Source organism: Brachyhypopomus gauderio, unplaced genomic scaffold (assembly GCF_052324685.1).
Source record: "Brachyhypopomus gauderio isolate BG-103 unplaced genomic scaffold, BGAUD_0.2 sc54, whole genome shotgun sequence".
Lineage (NCBI taxonomy): Eukaryota > Metazoa > Chordata > Actinopteri > Gymnotiformes > Hypopomidae > Brachyhypopomus > Brachyhypopomus gauderio.
In genome coordinates this window covers 2,104,281-2,127,434 of record NW_027506878.1, presented here as the reverse complement: position 1 = coordinate 2,127,434, position 23,154 = coordinate 2,104,281, and the positions used below count along the sequence as shown (strand labels likewise).

Genomic DNA, 23,154 nt, shown 5'->3' with positions numbered 1-23,154 from the left:
ACACACACACACACACACACACACACACACACACACACACACACACACACACAGATAGTTAAAGGATGAACTAATTATGGGTTTGTATATCCTGCCATTAAATACAGAACCCTAAGGGCATATGTGTGAATGGCCAACACGTTTTCCTCTCTGTGGTGTTCAGACCAATGAGTAACTCCATTCCAAGATGGGAGCAATGAAACACTCCATGTCGGCTTTTCTGTCTGTCTCTCCATCTCTACCCTGTCTCCGCCCTCCTGATGCACACCTGTTTCATATCACTGTCTCTACAGTGGCTTTGGTCTTGCTGGTTTTCTGGTTTGGAGGGCAAAGCGCTCATCAGTCCCGCGTGTGTTTCCTGTCCGTGTGTCTGTTTCACAGTTTCCTGAACGTTTTGGCAGAACTTTGAGGTGTTCGTGGATCGAAGGAGAGAAGGCAGGAGGCTTGCAGGTTTCTAAACTCTGCATGCCAGGTAAAACACTCCAGGTAAAACTCTCCTGCATTTCAGTGTGCAGGCCATGAATACACTGAGAGGTTGTACTGTGTGTGTGTGTGTGTGTGTGTGTGTGTGTGTGTGTGTGTGTGTGTGTGTGTGTGTGTGTGTGTGTGTGTGTGTGTGTGTGTGTGTGTGTGTGTGTGTTCATACTTGCTGCACTGATGAGTGTGCTGTGTAAGTTATAGGTCATCAGTGGTTCACTCAGGCTCCTGTGAACATGTGTACACACACACACACACAAAGAAAAATGACATGAATACATGGAAGTAAACCATTACATGTGTAAAGCAAGCATATTTGTGCATGCAAATGTGTTTCCCCACTTGTGTGTGTGTGTGTGTGTGTGTGTGTCAGTGTCAGTGTACACAGGCATGTGTATAACTCACCGAAGATAGAACTTCATTGCACTTGTGATGGTCTTAATATCCCATTCATTACTGTTCAAATCTACATCACCTGGACACTTGGGGTCTAGAGAGATAGGGAGAGATACAGTCACACTGGATGACCGCATTTGTTTATACACGTGTGTGTGTGTGGGTGTGTGTGTGGTCAAGGACACTCTCATGGATATTGTGACTGTGGTTTACTTAAGACTCTATTTACTAAATGGAGTGTGTAGTCCCCATACTGTCTGAGAAAAGCCAATAAAGATCTTTTATGTGATATTTTTTATATCACAAAGAGCTCAGAGCAGCTGTACTGTGCTAGTCTGACACTGCAGTCTTTACATTCATCAGTTCGCCACTGGAACACTGCAGAGCCTCAACTCACTGACCGTCATCTTTATGTGAGACTAGTTTATTTAATTCTATAAATTACACGCAGTTGTAATTACCAGTGTTTAAGGCTATATGAATCTATGCATTATTTAATATCGAAGAATTGAACTACAAAACACATTGAGAGACACACACACACACACACACACACACACACACACACATTCACTCACTCACTCACTCTTAATGTTGAGTTGCTCACTCACCAAAGAAAGAGTTCAGCAGTTTCTGTACTTGGATATTGCTGCCAACTGTTCTGTAGACTCCTTCCTGAGTCAGTCCTGAGAGAGAGAGAGAGAGAGAGAGAGAGAGAGAGAGAGAGATGGAGAGATGAGAGAAAGGAAGGGAGAGAGAGATATGGGAGATACATAAGAGAAGAGTGAGGGATGCAGCCTCAGACTAACACCATTCAATATTTACATCAACCAGTTAGAGGTACAGCTGGAACAGTCTGAAACCCCTGGACTCTACAAGAAGTGAAGTTACACTACACCTGTCCACTGCTCTGAGTGGACAGGGGTTCCAGCAGCACCTGGACCTGCTGGAGAACTACTGCCAGAACCAGGCCCATACCTGATGATCTTCTAAAAGAAGCCCAGACACCAGGAGCACCGCCACCAGTTCACTCTGACATCACACAGACGTCAGGAGCACAGACACAGTCTCACCATTACTGCATCAGGGAGTTTCAGCCTCACCATTACTGCATCAGGGGGTTTCAGCCTCACCATTACTGCATCAGGGAGTTTCAGCCTCACCAATACTGCATCAGGGAGCTCCAGCCTCACCATTACTGCATCAGGGAGTTTCAGCCTCACCATTACTGCATCAGGGAGTTTCAGCCTCACCAATACTGCATCAGGGAGCTCCAGCCTCACCATTACTGCATCAGGGAGTTTCAGCCTCACCATTACTACATCAGGGAGTTTCAGTCTCACCATTACTGCATCAGGGAGTTTCAGCCTCACCATTACTGCATCAGGGAGTTTCAGCCTCACCATTACTGCATCAGGGAGATTCAGCCTCACCATTACTACATCAGGGAGATTCAGCCTCACCATTACTACATCAGGGAGTTTCAGCCTCACCATTACTACATCAGGAAGTTTCAGTCTCACCATTACTGCATCAAGGAGTTTCAGCCTCACCATTACTGCATCAGGGAGTTTCAGCATCAACATTACTACATCAGGGAGATTCAGCATCAACATTACTGCATCAGGAAGATTCAGCATCAACATTACTGCATCAGGGAGATTCAGTCTCATTACTACATCAGGGAGTTTCAGCATCAACATTACTGCATCAGGGAGTTTCAGCCTCACCAATACTGCATCAGAGAGTTTCAGCCTCACCATTACTGCATCAGGGAGTTTCAGCCTCACCATTACTGCATCAGGGAGTTTCAGCATCAACATTACTGCATCAGGGAGATTCAACATCAACATTACTGCATCAGGGAGATTCAGTCTCATTACTGCATCAGGGAGATTCAGCCTCACCATTACTACACCAGGGAGTTTCAGTCTCACCAATACTGCATCAGAGATTCAGTCTCACCATTACTGCATCAGAGAGTTTCAGCATCAACATTACTGCATCAGGGAGATTCAGTCTCACCATTACTACATCAGGGAGATTCAGTCTCACCATTACTACATCAGGGAGATTCAGCCTCACCATTACTACACCAGGGAGATTCAGCCTCACCATTACTGCATCAGGGAGTTTCAGCATCACCAATACTGCATCAGGGAGTTTCAGCATCAACATTACTGCATCAGAGAGTTTCAGCATCAACATTACTGCATCAGGGAGTTTCAGTCTCATTACTGCATCAGGGAGATTCAGTCTCACCATTACTACATCAGGGAGATTCAGCCTCACCATTACTGCATCAGGGAGTTTCAGCATCAACATTACTGCATCAGGGAGTTTCAGCATCAACATTACTGCATCAGGGAGATTCAACATCAACATTACTGCATCAGGGAGATTCAGTCTCATTACTGCATCAGGGAGATTCAGCCTCATCATTACTACACCAGGGAGTTTCAGTCTCACCAATACTGCATCAGAGAGTTTCAGTCTCACCATTACTGCATCAGAGAGTTTCAGCATCAACATTACTGCATCAGGGAGATTCAGTGCCATTACTACACCAGGGAGATTCAGCCTCACCATTACTACATCAGGGAGTTTCAGCCTCACCAATACTGCATCAGGGAGTTTCAGCCTCACTAATACTGCATCAAGGAGTTTCATCCTCACCATGACTGCATCAGGGAGTTTCAGTCTCATTACTTGTCATGTAGGGCTACGCCCCCTCTCCTAGCTGTCACTCCGGTTTCCCTGTTCTTTGTCTCTGTGTTGTTTCCTGCTCCTTGATCCCGCCCTGCTTGTCTGTCTCCATGGTTTCCCCTCATCTGCCACGCCCGTGTCGTTATAGTTATCATCTGTTTCTAGTCTAGTTCAGTGTATTTATAGTCTCTGTGTCTCCCATGTCAGTTGTCGGTTGTTTTGTACTCTGAGTTGGTTCGTGCTTTGTTTATTCAGTCTGTGTGATAATTCGTCAAGTCGCTCATTCGGTGTTTTGGTGTTCTTTGTCCCCCGTGTGTTCCTGCCTGGTTTGTGTGTTCTCCGTGTTGTCGTAAGTCATGCCTGCTTATATTTCTTGTTCGGACTGCCTACCTGATATGACCCCTGCCCGGTATTACGACTCTGCTTATGGAATTCCGTTTAATAAATCTCACTCTCCTCAGCGTTTGTGTCCGCCTCCCTGCTCTGCATCGCGCAGATCGTTACATTACTGCATCAGGGAGTTTCAGTCTCACCATTACTGCATCAGGGAGTTTCAGTCTCATTACTGCATCAGGGAGTTTCAGTCTCACCATTACTGCATCAGGGAGTTTCAGCCTCACCATTACTGCATCAGGAGTTTCAGCCTCACCATTACTGCATCAGGAGTTTCAGTCTTATTACTGCATCAGGGGGTTTCAGCCTCACCATTACTGCATCAGGGAGTTTCAGCCTCACCATTACTGCATCAGGAGTTTCAGTCTTATTACTGCATCAGGGAGTTTCAGCCTCACCATTACTGCATCAGGAGTTTCAGTCTTATTACTGCATAGTCTAATTGATAGTCTAATACAGCCCACTGCATTGTATGATTTTGAGGTACTTGATCACTGTTACCATAGCTACATGAGATGGTGAAGTGATATAGACTCACAAACTTTGTATCAGATGTGAAGACAGCAGTCTCCACCCAGCCCTACCTCACCACTATAACATCAATCAAGATTATAAAACAAAGTAAAACCACTTGCTTGGAACAAAGGGCCTACAAATGAAAACTAGTGAATCGGAGTGAATCAGAGTGTTCGCTACTGGAGCCTAAACAGAGTGGATGAACTGGCAGAGTGTCTCCTTACTGTCAGACACAGAAAGCAGAGACAGATCCTGACCAATCACAGTCCAGCTGAAGAAAAGCGCACACCCAGAAAGACCTGCTGCCCAGAGACCAAAGAACATCTGCTCTCTGCATGACAGCTGAGGAGGAGACTGGCGTGTGCTTCTCCTTTACTGAGAAACATTTACAAACCTACAGGAATCTCTCCCATTAAAAATACAAAATGTGTTCCCACACTGCAGTCCTAGAATGCAACATGGAAAATTACTGATCTTTGCTGGAGAATCTGGAGTTAAGTATCAGTGTACAGAAGTATTGGGCGCAAACCACACCTCACGGGACAACGTGAGACCACGTGGCCCAAACCACACCTCACGGGACAACGTGAGATCACGTGGCCCAAACCATACCTCATGGGACAACGTGAGGCCACGTGGACACGTGGGAGACGCTCGGGAACATCACCCATGATGTTCTTTAACATCTCATCTCCATCAACCACACACTCGACTTGTTTGCTAAATATGTTTACACGTGATCTTGTTGCTGCTTTAGTCTTGATGGCTGCTAGCAGTTAATGATATTGTTTCTCCTCTTGATGTTACTGATGGTATTTTTATTAGTGCCGCTTCTAATACATCTTTTACAAAAAATGTTTTACAAGTATTTCCATTGCTTGGGCAGGATTGTGTTTCCCACAGCCATGCCACTGAAGCCATCCTGACATGCCATGACATGGTTTAACTGAGAGAGCCAGAGAAAGAGGGAAAGAGAGAGGGAGGGAGGGAGGGAGGGAGACAGAAGGAGAGATCAAGCAGGGAAAGAAGGCCAAATCATTTTGAGGGTGATATAAGGGCAGTGGAAAAGTACCGCATGTCACACAATAAGAGGAAGTGAGGCGCCCACATGTCACACAGGTTGAGGAAGAGGAAGTGAGGCGCCCACATGTGACACGGGTTGAGGAAGAGGAAGTGAGGCGCCCACATGTGACACGGGTTGAGGAAGAGGAAGTGAGGCGCCTGCATGTGACACGGGTTGAGGAAGAGGAAGTGAGGCGCATGCATGTGACACGGGTTGAGGAAGAGGAAGTGAGGTGCCCACATGTGACACGGGTTGAGGAAGAGGAAGTGAGGCGCCTGCATGTGACACAGGTTGAGGAAGAGGAAGTGAGGTGCCCACATGTGACACGGGTTGAGGAAGAGGAAGTGAGGCGCCCACATGTGACACAGGTTGAGGAAGAGGAAGTGAGGCGCATGTATGTGACACGGGTTGAGGAAGAGGAAGTGAGGCGCATGCATGTCACACAAAAAGAGGAAGTGAAACGTCACACTGGAAGAGGAAGTGAGGCACCTGCATGCATACATTCGATAAATCAGACCAATAAAAGACCAACATTAGTCCAACAGACCAATAGCCCACATTAGACCATTAGACCAACATTAGTCCAACAGACCAATAGCCCACATTAGACCATTAGACCAACATTAAAACATTCGACTGTTAGATCAATGTTAGACAAATATTAGACCAAATGAATACCAATGTTAGAAAAATGTTAGACCAATGGTAGAACATTGGGCCAACAATAGACCAACGTTACAACAACATTAGACAAGTGTTAGACCAGCGTTAAGCCAACGTAACCCTTTAATAAAGAAGACTAACTCCAAACTATCTGTGACTATACATTCTGCTTCAATGGCAGTATTGAGAACCACGAAATAACCACAGTTACTAATACAATAACTACATAACTAGAATCAATACTAACACTACCATTATAGAACTAGAACTGATACTGTTACTAACACTACCATTATAGAACTAGAACTGATACTGTTACCAACACTACCATTATAGAACTAGAACTGATACTGTTACTAACACTACCATTATAGAACTAGAACTGATACTGTTACTAACACTACCATTATAGAACTAGAACTGATACTGTTACTAACACTACCATTATAGAACTAGAACTGATACTGTTACCAACACTACCATTATAGAACTAGAACTGATACTGTTACTAACACTACCATTATAGAACTAGAACTGATACTGTTACTAACACTACCATTATAGAACTAGAACTGATACTGTTACTAACACTACCATTATAGAACTAGAACTGATACTGTTACTAACACTACCATTATAGAACTAGAACTGATACTGTTACTAACACTACCATTATAGAACTAGAACTGATACTGTTACCAACACTACCATTATAGAACTAGAACTGATACTGTTACCAACACTACCATTATAGAACTAGAACTGATACTGTTACCAACACTACCATTATAGAACTAGAACTGATACTGTTACTAACACTACCATTATAGAACTAGAACTGATACTGTTACTAACACTACCATTATAGAACTAGAACTGATACTGTTACTAACACTACCATTATAGAACTAGAACTGATACTGTTACTAACACTACCATTATAGAACTAGAACTGATACTGTTACTAACACTACCATTATAGAATTAGAACTGATACTGTTACTAATCCTACTATTATAGAACATAATAGAACTAATGTCACCGATACTGTTAGTAATGATACCATTGTAGAACTAGAACTGATACTATTAGTAATGATACCATTATAGAACTAGAACCGATACTGTTAGTAATGATACCATTATAGAACTAGAATCAGTACTCAATCAGTATCAATACAATAACTAGAACTAATGATAATACCTATAATATAATAATATATAACTATAATAATAACTAGAACTGCGTGTGCGTGTGGTTTTTTTTACTCTTTTCTTTACACTGTTTTCTTTTTTTCTTTATGCTGCTCTCTGGTTTTCAGACACAAGTGTATTCCACTTACAACTGACTATAGGTCAAAGGGCTCATGTAGTTATTCCACTCACTGGGCACACACACACACACACACACACACACACACACACACACACACACACACACACACGCACACACTCACACGCGTATGCACACAAACACATGCATACACATACAGGCACACACATACTTGGCCAATCTACATTTCCTGGTGTACTGCTGCCCTCTATTGGTTAAATGGGAGTAACTGCCCCGTGTGTGTGTGTGTGTGTGTTGCAGATAGGTCTGTGTGTGTGTGTGTGTGTGTGTGTGTGTGTGTGATCTAATTTGAATAAAGAGCGTCTCCACTGACAGACATCTTTGACTGACTAGCTGTAATAATCAGTGTGTTCAGGAGAAGATTCTTCACCTTTAGCTTCTATCACATTGATACACTTCCTGACAAACTTGAATCCATTTTCATTCAGCTCCACTGGGGAAAAAACATACATTTTTATTTTATTAATTCTGTTTTATATAATTAGTATCATTCTAATTTATTATAATTATTAATGTGTTATATTGTCACAATTTAATATTTCAGTGGAACTATTTATAAAAACAAAACATGCACACATTGAAATTCTATTGGCTTAATCTACAGAGTGGAAATCTGAGAGATTTGAGGAATGTTACGTACTTTCTGCTTGGTTGTGTATGGGGGAGTGGTATATCTGGAACACAAACACGAAAACACAATTACTCACACATCTGAGACCACTGCAGCAGTGTGGAGACATTCAGATTATGAACACCTTCAGCAAAAGAAGAGTAATTATTCCTGTCTGTGGCTTAAAGTACACTGAAAAAAATAAAGCATTGGCTCAATGTAATAAAATTGAATTAATCAATCACACAATTTTTTTTTTATTGACTCAATCCAAAAAACTAAATTCATGACTAAATGAATTTAGTTTTTTAGATTGAGTCAATGAAAAAAAATTAGTGTGATTGATTAATTCAATTTTATTACATTGAGCCAATGCTTAATTTTTTTCAGTGTATATAGAAAGAGACTGAGCCACCTACGATTCTGGTTTTTGTGCAGGGAGAGAGAAATTAAGAGAGAAACAAGAATAGGTTTGTTTCTTTGACGTCTCTTCTGTGTCTCCTGTATTTATTACTCTGATCGTTGTTGTACGGTTTGATACTTTAGTAATTTTTGAATTAATACTCTGTTAGTACTCTGATAGATTGGTACTGTTTGATACTGTAGTACTCTGATACATCAGTATTGCTTGATTCTTTAGTATTCTTATACTTTAGTACTCTTTTCATAGTTTTGTACTCTAGTACTATTTAATACTTTAGCACTCTGATACATTGGTATTGTTTGATTCTTTAGTACTGTGATACTTTATTATTGTTTGATTCTTTAGTGTACAGTCTATGTACGTTTGTGTCTGAAAACATTCTGAATTTAATATTGGTATTATAATACGGAAGATTTCCTCTTACAGTACAACAGTACTATAATAAAGAATACAACAGTAATAGTGAAACAGTTTTCTAACTGTCTCCATTTCCTGTCTGTCTCTGCGTCCATGTTGTTGACTCCCCCACATCTTCCACCTCAGCTTGTCCTTCTGTTCCTGGTCTGCGTCCTCCTAACTGTCCCTGTGCCATGTGCAGCTTGTCCTTCTGTTCCTGGTCTGCGTCCTCCTAACTGTCCCTGTGCCATGTGCTTTTGCTCTCTTCTGCTTCTCTTCCATTGCTCCTCCCATTATTGATCTAATTCAGCTGGTCCTCGTTTCCCTGAATTAAGGGCTCCAGTTCCAGTCTTGTTGTCTAAACTCTGGGTCCTCCTTTAACCTTTCTGCTTGGCTTCCTGCCTCTTTGCTTGTATTGTGAGTTACAATAAGATACAAGTGGTTTTAAAGTACTATAAAATTAGAATATAGAAGTGGTACTTAACCACTAAAGTATTAGTAATTATTAATTGGTAAGTGATTTTAATACAAAAATAGTATTATACCAGAAGTGATTGTAATTGTACAATAGTAGTACCTGTGATATTAATAGTACAATATGTTTGTGATATATTGGCAAGGTTTAAAATGTCACAGTAATGTGTGGTAATGTCACAGTAATGCATGGTGATTTCACATTAATGCGTGGTGATTTCACAGTAATGCATGGTGATTTCACAGTAATGCATGGGGATGTCACAGTAATGCGTGGTGATATCACAGTAATGCGTAGTAATGTCACAGTAATGTGTGGTGATGTCACAGTAATGCGTGGTGATGTCACAGTAATGCGTGGTGATATCACAGTAATGCGTAGTAATGTCACAGTAATGCGTGGTGATATCACAGTTCTCCGTAGTAATGTCACAGTAATGTGTGGTGATGTCACAGTAATGCGTGGTGATGTCACAGTAATGCGTGGTGATGTCACAGTAATGCGTGGTGATGTCACAGTAATGCGTGGTGATGTCACAGTAATGCATGGGGATGTCACAGTAATGCATGGTGATGTCACAGTAATGCGTGGTGATGTCACAGTAATGCGTGGTGATGTCACAGTAATGCATGGTGATTTCACAGTAATGCGTGGTGATGTCACAGTAATGCATGGTAAATGGCCAGAGACTGAGAGAAAAAGAACAATGAGATACAGAGATGCAATATACATCCAGGACTGTAGGTGGTGCTAGAGGAAGACCTTTAAAGTAAAGCTCACCGGCTCTTTTCCGTCCATGGCTTCCATCCACTGCTTCCTGTTGGCCTCAGAGGTCGCCTGCAGAGTGACTGTAGCCCTAGCAACAGTTACCACAGCAACATCAATAAGACAGGTGCACTGCTACCTGGACCACAGCACAGATGGGGTCTGTTGCCTGATCGTGGAGATATGAACTCAGAACCTTCACACCAGGGTTTTCATTACAGCCAAGCAGGTGCACACTCACCTAATCAGGTGAAGCCACAAACCCGAGTCATTATCCAGGTGGGACAATGTGTGCACCTGGGCTATGGTGAAAACCTGCAGAAACGCCCCCTGGTGCATTCATTCATTCATCCATCCATTCATTCACTCATACTGCCTGCATCTCCCTGTCTGGCCAGCAGATGGCGCTCACCTCTCCTGAGACTCGATGTCAAAGCAGAAACGCTTGTCTATGGAATCAGTCTTACGGCGGATACAGGACTTCAACGTGAGCTCTAAGGGAGGCTAAGAGAGCGAAAGTGAGAGAGAGAGAGAGAGAGAGAGAGAAAAAGAGAGAGTGAGAGAGAGATAGTAAGGAAGAGAGAGATAGAAAAGGAGGGGACAGTGTCAAAGTATCAGATGGACAGCAGGACACCACCAGTCTGATTATTTCCAGTCTCATTGTTTGCCTATTCGTGTTGTGTTGGAGACACGGTGGTCAGGGAGTGTTGTGTAGTGTTCTACCTGTTTAGTTGCTGGTTTCTGTTCGGTTGGGACCATCACCAAGAGTTTCTTGTCTTTAATGTATTTGCAGTAGTACTTCACCCAGGTGACCCCCAGAGCCCCTGTAACCCCCCCAGAGAGAGAGAAGGACGTTCTGATGTGTTGTGCTTAAGGTTATGAAGACCAGCACCAGGGCACACTGGAACGATATTAAACTAAGAGAATGTTTATATCTTTAGAATTATATATCTTTATTATATTATTAGAATTATAGTGCCATCAGGGCCACGCCCATGCCACTTATTGGGATTCTAACCCGGGACCCTTCCCTTACCCGGGACTCTTACCCGGGACTCTTACCCGGGACTCTTACCCGGGACCCTTCTCTTACCCGGGACTCTTACCCGGGACCCTTCTCTTACCCGGGACCCTTCTCTTACCCGGGACCCTTCTCTTACCCGGGACTCTTACCCGGGACCCTTCTCTTACCCGGAACCCTTCTCTTACCCGGGACTCTTACTCAGGTCCGACAGGAGGTCAACAGGAGCTCTGGCCACCGGCTGCCATGTGGCTACCTACACACTCACATTTCTCCTGGACGTAGAGGTAGCCCTCAATGGTGAGCTGTCCGTGTCTGATCACGGCGTTTGGCTGCTTCATCCTCTTCATGAGCTCCTCCATCTCCTCTTGTGTGCTCTCAAAGTGGTTACGTGTCTGTGGAGAGGGGTCCTGATCAGAGTGCAACTGTGGGGAAGTTTCTAGAATGTTCGTCTCCAATTTCTACTTTTGCTTTTCATGTACTGTGACCCTCTAAAGCCAAATGACAAGACTGATAGCGTCTGTAGGAGAATGTGGTGTTAAAGTATGATCAGGTGTCTGAGAACATTCTGGGATATCGGTGTGTGTTTAAAGAATGTTGATGTGTAAGGAGATGCCGGTGTGTGTTTGAGGATGGTGTGCTTGTGTGTTGGCCAGATCGGCGTGGGGGGAGGGACTACACGTGATGCGTGGTAAAAGCAGAGATGTATAATCCAGGTTCAGAAAGTAAAAGTCCTCACCAGGATTTTGCTCAAGCTTGCTAGATTTTTTAATTAGTGCAATCCAGGTCAAATTAGTGGAATCAACACAATCCAGGAAGCCTGAGCAAAATCCTGGTGAGGACTTTTACTTTCTGAACCTGGATTATACATCTCTGGGTAAAAGGAGGCTCACGTTTTGCAGACTGAGCTGCAGTGCCTGTTTGTAGGGCAGGAAGTCTTGGGTCATCTCCACTGTGAGGTTGTTCACAGTCAAAATATTCTGCAGGAATGCCAACACCTGTCTCACACACACAGGTTAAGAGGATTATACAGGTTATATACAGGTTATTTGACAGGAACATGTCTTGCCATTTTGCCTCTGTACATTGAGATAAGAAAGTACATGTTCACATAACCCAACACCTGTGTATGTGTATTTGTGTGTGTATGTGTGTGTGTGTGTGTGTGTGTGTGTTAGGAACTATACACTTACAGGCTCAACAACATCAAACTTCTTCTTTTCCTGGACTTGCTGAATCTGGTACACATATTCAACAGAGGACTCATAGAACGCCTGTTTCTCCTTATCCAGAAGATCATCAGCCTGCACACACACACACACACACACACACACACACACACACATACACACACGTTCTGAAACATGTTCAAAAAAACAATTCAAAAATGTATTTTTCCCCCTTTCTTACCCCTCTCTCACTCTTTCTGTCTTTCAATTCATTTAAAATTCAAGGTAGCTTTACTGGCATGACCATATCAGATACAATTTTGCCAAAGTAAAGAGTTTGGAACTGAACATGTTGGAAGTAAGAGAATAAAAAGAAAAAATGACAACAAATTACAACATACAAACAAAATCAGTAATAATGCCAGTAAATATATTAACAGGGTAAAGATAATCCAGTTGAATTGAAACTGACTAGAGTGTGTTACTCATGACTGTAGAGTGTGTTACTCATGACTGTAGAGTGTGTTACTCATGGTCTTCTGCAGATTTTGCCTATATTACATGTAAACATATACTGTCGCTCTCAGTGTAAACTCGGTGTAACGAGCACCACTGGCAGGACAGACACACTGGCAGGACAGACACACTGGCAGGACAGACACGCTGACAGGACATACACGCTGACAGGACAGACACACTGACAGGACATACACGCTGACAGGACTGACACACTGACAGACACACTGGCAGGAAAGACACACTGACAGTACAGACACACTGACCTCTTGTAACTGTGTCTCCTTCTTTTTGGAAGACAGGTTCAGGTGTTTGTCAAGCAGAGAGTAATACTTCTCACTCTCTTTCTCAAACTTCTTACGACGCTCCTGAAACACACACACACACACACACACACACACACACACACACACACACACACACACACACACACACACGTCTTATTTGTATTTTTATTCAGATTAAATGTAGTTTAATGTAGAAGAGTACATTTAGAATAACCTCTCCCCCTAGTGAGAATGAGGTTATTGTAACCCTTAAACAAATACCATGAGTACACACCACCATACACACTCACAGACACACACACACACATATACACACACATTCACACACCCATCTACAAGTACACACACACACACAAGCAAACAAACTGGCGAACACTGAGAGTACTCATATCCACATATTTATGGAAAATGCATTTAAATACACAAACACCAAAAACCTTTAATGAGCAAGGGGGTGATGGTAACACACACACACACACACACACACACACACACACACACACACACACGAATGTGAAGTCTGGAAAGTTCTGTACTGATCCTGGCAGCCCCCCATGTTTCCATGTGTTCTTTCTCCAACTGTCTGAAATGATTCGTCTCCCTCTTTCTATCTCCGTTCTCTCCTTCATCTCACATTCTCTCCTTCATTTTGTCTTCTCTTACTTTTCATTTCACATATTTTCTCAATATGCTGACATGTGTGTGTGTGTGTGTGTGTGTGTGTGTGTGTGTGTGTGTGTGTGTGTGTGCGTGTGTGTGTGCGTGTGTGTGTGTGCGTGTGTGTGTGTGTGCGTGTACACACGTGTAGGTGTGTGTGTGTATGTGTGTGTGTACACACGTGTAGGTGTGTGTGTGTGTGTGTATGTGTGTGTGTGTGTGTATGTGTGTGTACACACGTGTAGGTGTGTGTGTGTGCAAAAGGGAGTGTATGTTGACTCACTTTTGTAACACCAATTTGCTCTTTTCTAAACTTCTCCAGAGGTTTAATAAGCAAGTCACATGCGTTCTGTACCTACAAAACACAGAGATAGAGATGGAGAGAGAGAAAAGAACATAGAGGGAGAGAGAGAGAGCAAGAGAGAGAGAGAGAGAGAGAGAGAGAGAGAGGGAGAGAGTAAGTACAGATGTCAGGTTCAACCCTCATGAACATGTCCAGCGGAGGTGTGTGTGAAGACACTCCTGTATGGCATGTGTTTTTCAGCACTAGCAGAACTGGTTTTCAGATTCCATCAGCACAGACTGGTATATCCAAACCATCTTCACCACCCACCACGCTTGAAAAACAGAAACACCACAGCACTATCAAATCAATCTCTCTCTGTCTGTCTCTCTCTTTGTCTCTCTCCTTCCTCATCCAGAATCCAGTAGTTCCTGATAGACAAGTTCTGACAGTGAATTCCACAAGTCAAGGTTCAGTGTGTCTCCACCCTCTTCTCCATCCAAACACCACCAGGTCAGAGTCTCACACTCAACAACTCCATGACTTTGATTAGACTCAAAAATCTAAAAAATAATCGAGAGAGTGATTTATAGAACTATGCCACAGAATGTGTGTGTGTGGGTGTGTGCTGGGGGGGTATGTGTATGTGTGTGTGTGTGTGTGTGTGTGTGTGTGTGTGTGTGTGTGTGTGTGTGTGTGTGTGTGTGTGTGTGTGTGTGTGGCATGCGCGCATGTGAGTGTTTGAACTGTCAAACATGTTGTTGAGGTAGTAACACACAGTGATTGGCCGATGTGAACAGGAGGAAGTGATTTTGACCAACCAGCATCATTCTGTCCTCCTCTACTTCCTGTAGCAGACCAGCAAACTCACGGAATGATTCAGCTGCAAAACACACACACACACACACACACACACACACACACACACACACACACACACACACACACACAATAAGGAATACATTGCAAATACATTGTCAGGCATATGTAAACACACATGAGTGTATGGGACAGGAGCATGTAAGGAAGACGTGTCCTCAGAGACGCTCCCTTAACCCTGTCCCATCACGCAGGTAAAACACAGACGCTCCCTTAACCCTGTCCCATCACACAGGTGACACACAGACGCTCCCTTAACCCTGTCCCATCACACAGGTAAAACACAGACGCTCCCTTAACCCTGTCCCATCACACAGGTAAAACACAGACGCTCCCTTAACCCTGTCCCATCACACAGGTAACACACAGACGCTCCCTTAACCCGGTCCCATCACACAGGTAAAACACAGATGCTCCCTTAACCCTGTCTCATCACACAGGTAACACACAGACGCTCCCTTAACCCTGTCCCATCACACAGGTAACACACAGACGCTCCCTTAACCCTGTCCCATCACACAGGTAACACACAGACGCTCCCTTAACCCTGTCCCATCACACAGGTAAAACACAGACGCTTCCTTACCGATGTTGATCTCGTCATCAGTGAGAGTGTCACTAATGAAGTCAAACTGGAATACCTGTAGGGTCTGGGAGAACTTCTGTACCGCCAAAGAGTAGCCTGCAAACACACACACACACACACACACACACACACACACACATACACACACACACACACACACACATTAGAAAACATTGAAATACAAGTACAATACCAGAGTATATACAAGCCTTTGAGTTTATAGACATCACACTCGCACACACAACCCAGCTCTCCTTAAGAACACAGACTGCATAATAACCACATGACTTTTAAAATAAACATGTGTTTATGGATTACCCATAAACACACAGTACACACACACAGTACACACACACAGTACACACTCTCAATTTGACAATCAATTTCAACTGAGTGTTCTGGTTCATGGACGGAGTGAAGAAAACAGGATTACCTGCTCATAAGCACACACACACTTGCACACTTACACACTCACGCACACACACACACACACACACACACACACACACACACACACACACACACACACACTGGTTTTGCAGCTTCTTGGTGAGATACTTTATCTCAACATACAGAACACAAGCACCAAAAAACTATATTATTATTATTATTATTATTATTATTATTATTATTATATAAACAAATATAATATCAAGGATCCAATGACAGCATTACACATTAAACCAAAGCCCTCTGACCTTGAGTGACCCCTCTGACCACGCGTGACCCCTCTGACCTTGAGTGACCCCTCTGACCACGCGTGACCCCTCTGACCAGGCGTGACCCCTCTGACCACGCGTGACCCCTCAACTATGCTGTCTTGGACATGCTAGGTTCATGTAGACGTTCTTTCTCTTTCTGTTTCTATTTTGCTCCGTATCTTTCTCACGTTCATTTCAATCCTCTAATCATTTTCCATCTGGACTTTCCTATGATTGTTTACATCCTACACTCGTTCCCCCTCTCTCCTTCTCCAACACTCCTCTCTGTCTCTTTAATACACACTCTCTTTGTCTCTCGTTTCTCTCTCTCTCCCACTCTTCCCTCTGTCCATGTCTCCCCACTGACTCTCTCTTTCCATCTCTCTCCCTCTCGCCCTCCTCTCTCCCTTTATCTTTTTACATCCCCCCTCCTCCCTTACTTTCTCTTCCTCTCTCCCACTCCTTCTCTCTCTCTCACTCCTTCTCTCTCTCTCCCACTCCTTCTCTCTCTCTCTCTCTCTCCCTCTCTCTCTCTCTCTCTCTCTCCCTCTCTCTCTCTCTCTCTCTCTATCTCTCCCTCTCTCTCTCTCTCTCTCTCTCTCTCTCTCTCTCTCTCTCTCTCTCTCTCTCTGTTCTCAGACCACTGCTCTGCTGTATGCTTTGTCTCACACTGTGGGGCGAGCCGCTCTAATGGAAGACAGTTTAAATAAATCTCCATCCTTATGGCGGCGCACACAAAGGCTGTGTTTGTGTGAGGGTGGAGTCATTGGCACCTCCACACCACAATACCAACCCTGTGCTCCTCTCTCCCTCCGCCTGCTCTAGCTATGGAGGGGGGACACATTTTACTGTCGCACCCCTGAAGAGGAACTTACTGCACCGCTCGGTGCACTTATAGCTATAAGATACAGCTACGAGGTCCGAACCCTGGACACTGCCTACATTACAGTACAGTAGTACAGTAGTACAGTAGTAGAGTAGTACCGTAGTACCGTAATACAGTAGTACAGTCTTCATGTCCTGAAGTTAACTGCAACATCATGACTTGCACATAACACTTTACCATGTAGCGCCACTGACATCATTTGTCAGTACAGTTTATGGGAGCAGGTGATATGAGTCCTGACTCTAGTGATACAGCAGGTGATATGAGTCCTGAATCTAGTGATACAGCAGGTGATATGAGTCCTGACTCTAGTAATACAGCAGGTGATATGAGTCCTGACTCTAGTGATACAGCAGGTGATACAAGTCCTGACTCTAGTGATACAGCAGGTGATATGAGTCCTGACTCTAGTGATACAGCAGGTGATATGAGTCCTGACTCTAGTGATACAGCAGGTGATACGAGTCCTGACTCTAGTGATACAGCAGGTGATATGAGTCCTGACTCTAGTGATACAGCAGGTGTTATGAGTCCTGACTCTAGTGATACAGCAGGTGATATGAGTCCTGAATCTAGTGATACAGCAGGTGATGAGTCCTGACTCTAGTGATACAGCAGGTGATATGAGTCCTGACTAGTGATACAGCAGGTGATATGAGTCCTGACTAGTGATACAGCAGGTGATACAAGTCCTGACTCTAGTGATACAGCAGGTGATATGAGTCCTGACTAGTGATACAGCAGGTGATATGAGTCCTGACTAGTGATACAGCAGGTGATATGAGTCCTGACTCTAGTGATACAGCAGGTGATATGAGTCCTGACTCTAGTGATACAGCAGGTGATATGAGTCCTGACTAGTGATACAGCAGGTGATATGAGTCCTGACTCTAGTGATACAGCAGGTGATATGAGTCCTGACTCTAGTGATACAGCAGGTGATATGAGTCCTGACTCTAGTGATACAGCAGGTGATATGAGTCCTGACTCTAGTGATACAGCAGGTGATACAAGTCCTGACTCTAGTGATACAGCAGGTGATATGAGTCCTGACTAGTGATACAGCAGGTGATATGAGTCCTGACTCTAGTGATACAGCAGGTGATATGAGTCCTGACTCTAGTGATACAGCAGGTGATATGAGTCCTGACTCGAGTGATACAGCAGGTGATATGAGTCCTGACTCTAGTGATACAGCAGGTGATATGAGTCCTGACTCTAGTGATACAGCAGGTGATATGAGTCCTGACTCTAGTGATACAGCAGGTGATATGAGTCCTGACTCTAGTGATACAGCAGGTGATACAAGTCCTGACTCTAGTGATACAGCAGGTGATATGAATCCTGACTCTAGTGATACAGCAGGTGATATGAGTCCACTCAACATCTTTATGAAGTGATACTGGGACTCCGCCCATCTGCCACTGACATCACGGGTTTGTTGGTTTCAGATCAGATCAGAGAAACGCGTCCAGCGGGATCTCGCTGCCAATACTGCTGGGACGGGACCACAAGAGTCCAGGGAGCACGTGTCATCAGCGTGCGACTTCTATGATAATCACATCACCGTGGTCATGGACGGCCGTATTAAACGCAATGCACCGTATTTGTCCAGAATGTGCAGCCCTTGCAAAAACATGCGAAGATTGTTCAGAAATACTTAAATGGGCAAAAGCTCTGCAGAAAGCAGCAGCAGGAGCAGGAGGAAGTGGTTTGGTTGTCTTTCACTTTTGTGTTTTGCTGATTAGATGGAGTTCCAGTGGAGAAGAGAGACGTGGACTGGGTGGTCAGGACCTCCATCCATCAGCTCCATGACAGCAGACACCACCTGCCTCACCACCCCCACTCACTCTGAGGGCAGCAGCCTCACGCCCCCTACGGATGGCTGACTCCTTCAGAATAACGTGGTCCCTTGGTTTTTTTCATTTTTTTTTGAGCAATAAAAATGTGAATGAGGTTCCTTGTTTGTGTTAGAGGAGATTTCAGTGGTTCCTGTTTCTGTTTCTGTATCTGGGCAGATCTGACTGGGCTGAATCGGCCTGCAAAGGAAATAATCACAGCCACTCACAGCACCACGTGACCCTCACAGCACCACGTGACCCTCACAGCACCACGTGACCCCCACAGTTGTGCAAACCTCCCCACCTCCCGACTCTGGAGATTCTGCTATGCAGTATGGATTTAGTTTGAAAATTGCTTGCAGCTGCAGAAAAGGAATGAACAAATAGGAAATACATACATACATACACACACACATACACACATGCAGTCATACATACATACATACACGTACATACACACATACATACATACATACACACATACATACATACATGCAGTCATACATACATACATACACGTACATACACACATACATACATGCATGCAGTCATACATACATACATACACACACACATACATACATGCAGTCATACATACATACATACACGTACATACACACATACATACATACATACACACATACATACATACATGCAGTCATACATACATACATACACGTACATACACACATACATACATGCATGCAGTCATACATACATACATACATACATACACACACACATACATGCATGCAGTCATACATACATACATACACGTACATACACACATACATACATGCATGCAGTCATACATACATACATACATACATATACATACATACACACACACATACATGCATGCAGTCATACATACATACATACATACATACACACATACATACATGCATGCAGTCATACATACATACATACACACACACACACATACATGTAGTCATACACACATACATGCTTACACTCATGAAAAATAGTCTACTGTAGATGCTTGTGTGAGCGTTACCCTGAGACTTTAATGTTTAACGTTAAATGTTAGTTTAATGTGTGTGTTTGTGTGAGAGTTACACTGACTGAGACTCCTGACTAACTGTAGTTTAATGTGTGTGTTTGTGTGAGTTACACTGAGACTCCTGACTAACTGTAGTTTAATGTGTGTGTTTGTGTGAGTTACACAGAGACTCCTGTCCTGACTAACTGTAGTTTAATGTGTGTGTTTGTGTGAGTTACACTGAGACTCCTGACTAACTGTAGTTTAATGTGTGTGTTTGTGTGAGTTACACTGAGACTCCTGACTAACTGTAGTTTAATGTGTGTGTTTGTGCGAGTTACATGAGGACTCCTGACTAACTGTAGTTTAATGTGTATGTTTGTGTGAGTTACACGGAGACTCCTGACTAACTGTAGTTTAATGTGTGTGTTTGTGTGAGTTACACGGAGACTCCTGACTAACTGTAGTTTAATGTGTATGTTTGTCACGGAGACTCCTGACTAACTGTAGTTTAATGTGTATGTTTGTCACGGAGACTCCTGACTAACTGTAGTTTAATGTGTGTGTTTGTGTGAGTTACATGGAGACTCCTGACTAACTGTAGTTTAATGTGTGTGTTTGTGAGAGTTAAACGGAGACTCCTGACTAACTGTAGTTTAATGTGTGTGTTTGTGAGAGTTACATGAGGACTCCTGACTAACTGTAGTTTAATGTGTATGTTTGTCACGGAGACTCCTGACTAACTGTAGTTTAATGTGTGTGTTTGTGAGAGTTACATGAGGACTCCTGACTAACTGTAGTTTAATGTGTATGTTTGTCACGGAGACTCCTGACTAACTGTAGTTTAATGTGTGTGTTTGTGAGAGTTAAACGGAGACTCTTGTCCTCTTTGTTACATGGTGTGATGGACACATCCAACTAACCACATCTTATCCTGCAGAGTCACAAGACACAGTTCTTCCTGTTCAACAGATGCTCCTTGAACCTCTGACAGGACAGTTGTTCTTTACACAGTCAGGAAACGTGCTGGAGCTGAGATAGTGCCGCCATACAACTGATCTCAGATCAGCCCTAGAATTCAAACGAAAACACCCAGTGGATGATGTAGGCTGAAGAACCTGTGAGGAACTTCGTCCTAACACAGGACAAGGGTGGACGCCTCAAACGTCTGCCACTGCAGCACTGCATTCTGGGAAACGATGCCCAGCGTGTTGTGAGGAGATCAGTGTGGCTTTATAATGCAGTGGTGTTCAAACACAGTGTGGAGTCATGGTGGGGCAACAGTCCGATCATTTGGTTACGAGAAGGAAATTACGGCTTCAGGCTTATATGACCATTTAGGGAACTGCACATGGAGCAGGTTCAACACTTGCAAATCATTTTAACCAAAAGCATAAACAGAGCTGAAGTGATTACTACATTGAGGATCTAATGCAGATTTGCTTATTTCCCCTAGAGGCCAAGCGGCCTATTATAACAGCCTTTCACACATCAACATTCCTGTTTCTGTTGAAATGGTTCAGCTCTGCCTCCAGCCAGTTACAGGGGAGAAGCAACACCGATGTCTTCATTACACCGTGCTACGTCAGCAGTGCTACAGAGCTTCTCCGTCACACGCCGCAAAACAAACAAACAAACAAACAACCCAACGACGCATCAGACAGGAATGAGAGTTCCCTCCCCCGGGCCAGAGAGACGGAACCTGCCAGTCCACAAACTTAATTTATAGGAAGAAACTGCACGGCAAACCGCATGTTTATTACCGTTAGGTCGGACACGTTTACATCAACGTCGTGTTCCTCAAACAGGAGGTGTCTGTGCATGTTAGACGGCATCACCCCGTAAAGCGGTGTGCGGATACGATGCTCACGAGACCTGAAACATGTGCAGTGTGTGGAGAGGAAGTGAAGGGGCTCGCACCAAGCACGAGCCGCACGAACTGGTCTCAGATCAGTACAATCATCACGGTAGCGGGAATTGGAGCTCGGATCTTACAGCTCATAGTATCCACGTCTACGGATGAAAGAGGCGTGTTGGAGCTGCAGACGTGTTTGACTGTAATAAACAAACACGTAGGTGTGAGGAGGTGTGTGAGGGTGGAGGTGTGTGAGGGTGGAAGTGTGTGAGGGTGGAAGTATGTGAGGGTGGAGGTGTGTGAGGGTGGAGGTGTGTGAGGGTGGAAGTGTGTGAGGGTGGAGGTGTGTGAGGGTGGAGGTGTGTGAGGGTGGAAGTGTGTGAGGGTGGAGGTGTGTGAGGGTGGAGGTGTGTGAGGGTGGAGGTGTGAGGGTGGAGGTGTGTGAGGGTGGAGGTGTGTGAGGGTGGAGGTGTGTGAGGGTGGAGGTGTGAGGGTGGAGGTGTGTGAGGGTGGAGGTGTGTGAGGGTGGAGGTGTGTGGAGCACTGCAGGTCAATAGCCCGTCCCACCTGTCCCATTCACTCCATAACGCCCGGACTCGCTGTCATAACGCATTCATTATCATCACGTTATAAACACGGAGGCTGTAAACCACAATCACGAGTGTTTTACGAGTGTGTGCATCGTTCTCCAAACCAAACGGGTCCGCTGTGCTGAAGGCTGCAGTGTAGGGGGTGTCAGGGTGTGTGTGTGTGTGTGTGTGTGTGTGTGTGTGTGTGTGTGTGTGTGTGTGTGTGTGTGTAAGTGTCTGTGTGTGTGTGTGTGTGTGTATGTGTGTGTGTGTGTATGTGTGTGTGTGTGTGTGTGTGTATATGTGTGTGTGTGTGTGTGTGTGTGTGTGTGTGTGTGTGTGTGTGTGTGTGTGTGTGTGTCTGTGTGTGTGTGTGTGTGTGTGTCTGTGTGTGTCTGTGTGTGTCTGTGTGTGTGTGTGTATGTGTGTGTATGTGTGTGTGTGTGTATTATGTGTATGTGTGTGTGTGTGTGTGTGTGTGTGTGTAACTAATGACAGGACCTCTCCTCCCCGAGGGACGCCCGTGTGTCCACCATCACCTCCTCTCACCTCGTATGGCGCTGATCACGCTGTTCCCGTCCTTGATCAGCTCCTTCAGGAACCGGCTGGTCTTGTCCAGCTCGGTCTCGTAGCCCTTCAGGCGCTCCCTGAACTGCGGACTGTC

At 44.2% G+C, this 23,154-nt stretch overlaps 1 protein-coding gene and 1 long non-coding RNA gene across 2 annotated transcripts in view; one reads left to right on the top strand and one right to left on the bottom strand.

Annotated features, from left to right (window-relative positions):
- Positions 1-23,154, bottom strand: part of ophn1 (oligophrenin 1) — a 37,978-nt gene that overhangs the window by 14,390 nt on the left and 434 nt on the right. The window contains exons 1-16 of the mRNA XM_076987535.1: positions 23,040-23,154; positions 15,636-15,731; positions 14,992-15,053; positions 14,171-14,242; positions 13,210-13,311; positions 12,452-12,562; positions 12,152-12,256; positions 11,527-11,653; positions 10,961-11,061; positions 10,650-10,741; positions 10,253-10,328; positions 8,208-8,241; positions 7,938-8,000; positions 1,485-1,559; positions 883-967; positions 647-705 (exon numbers count right to left, since the gene is read on the bottom strand). The exon at positions 23,040-23,154 is cut by the window's right edge and continues 434 nt beyond it. Of these exons, the coding sequence (XP_076843650.1) occupies positions 647-705; positions 883-967; positions 1,485-1,559; positions 7,938-8,000; positions 8,208-8,241; positions 10,253-10,328; positions 10,650-10,741; positions 10,961-11,061; positions 11,527-11,653; positions 12,152-12,256; positions 12,452-12,562; positions 13,210-13,311; positions 14,171-14,242; positions 14,992-15,053; positions 15,636-15,731; positions 23,040-23,154 (1,375 nt within the window). The remainder of the gene's footprint in view (positions 1-646; positions 706-882; positions 968-1,484; positions 1,560-7,937; positions 8,001-8,207; positions 8,242-10,252; positions 10,329-10,649; positions 10,742-10,960; positions 11,062-11,526; positions 11,654-12,151; positions 12,257-12,451; positions 12,563-13,209; positions 13,312-14,170; positions 14,243-14,991; positions 15,054-15,635; positions 15,732-23,039) is intronic.
- Positions 332-19,111, top strand: LOC143488690 (uncharacterized). The gene is made up of 3 exons (XR_013124504.1): positions 332-486; positions 14,589-14,683; positions 18,971-19,111. It is a non-coding gene; the product is annotated as an uncharacterized LOC143488690 (long non-coding RNA).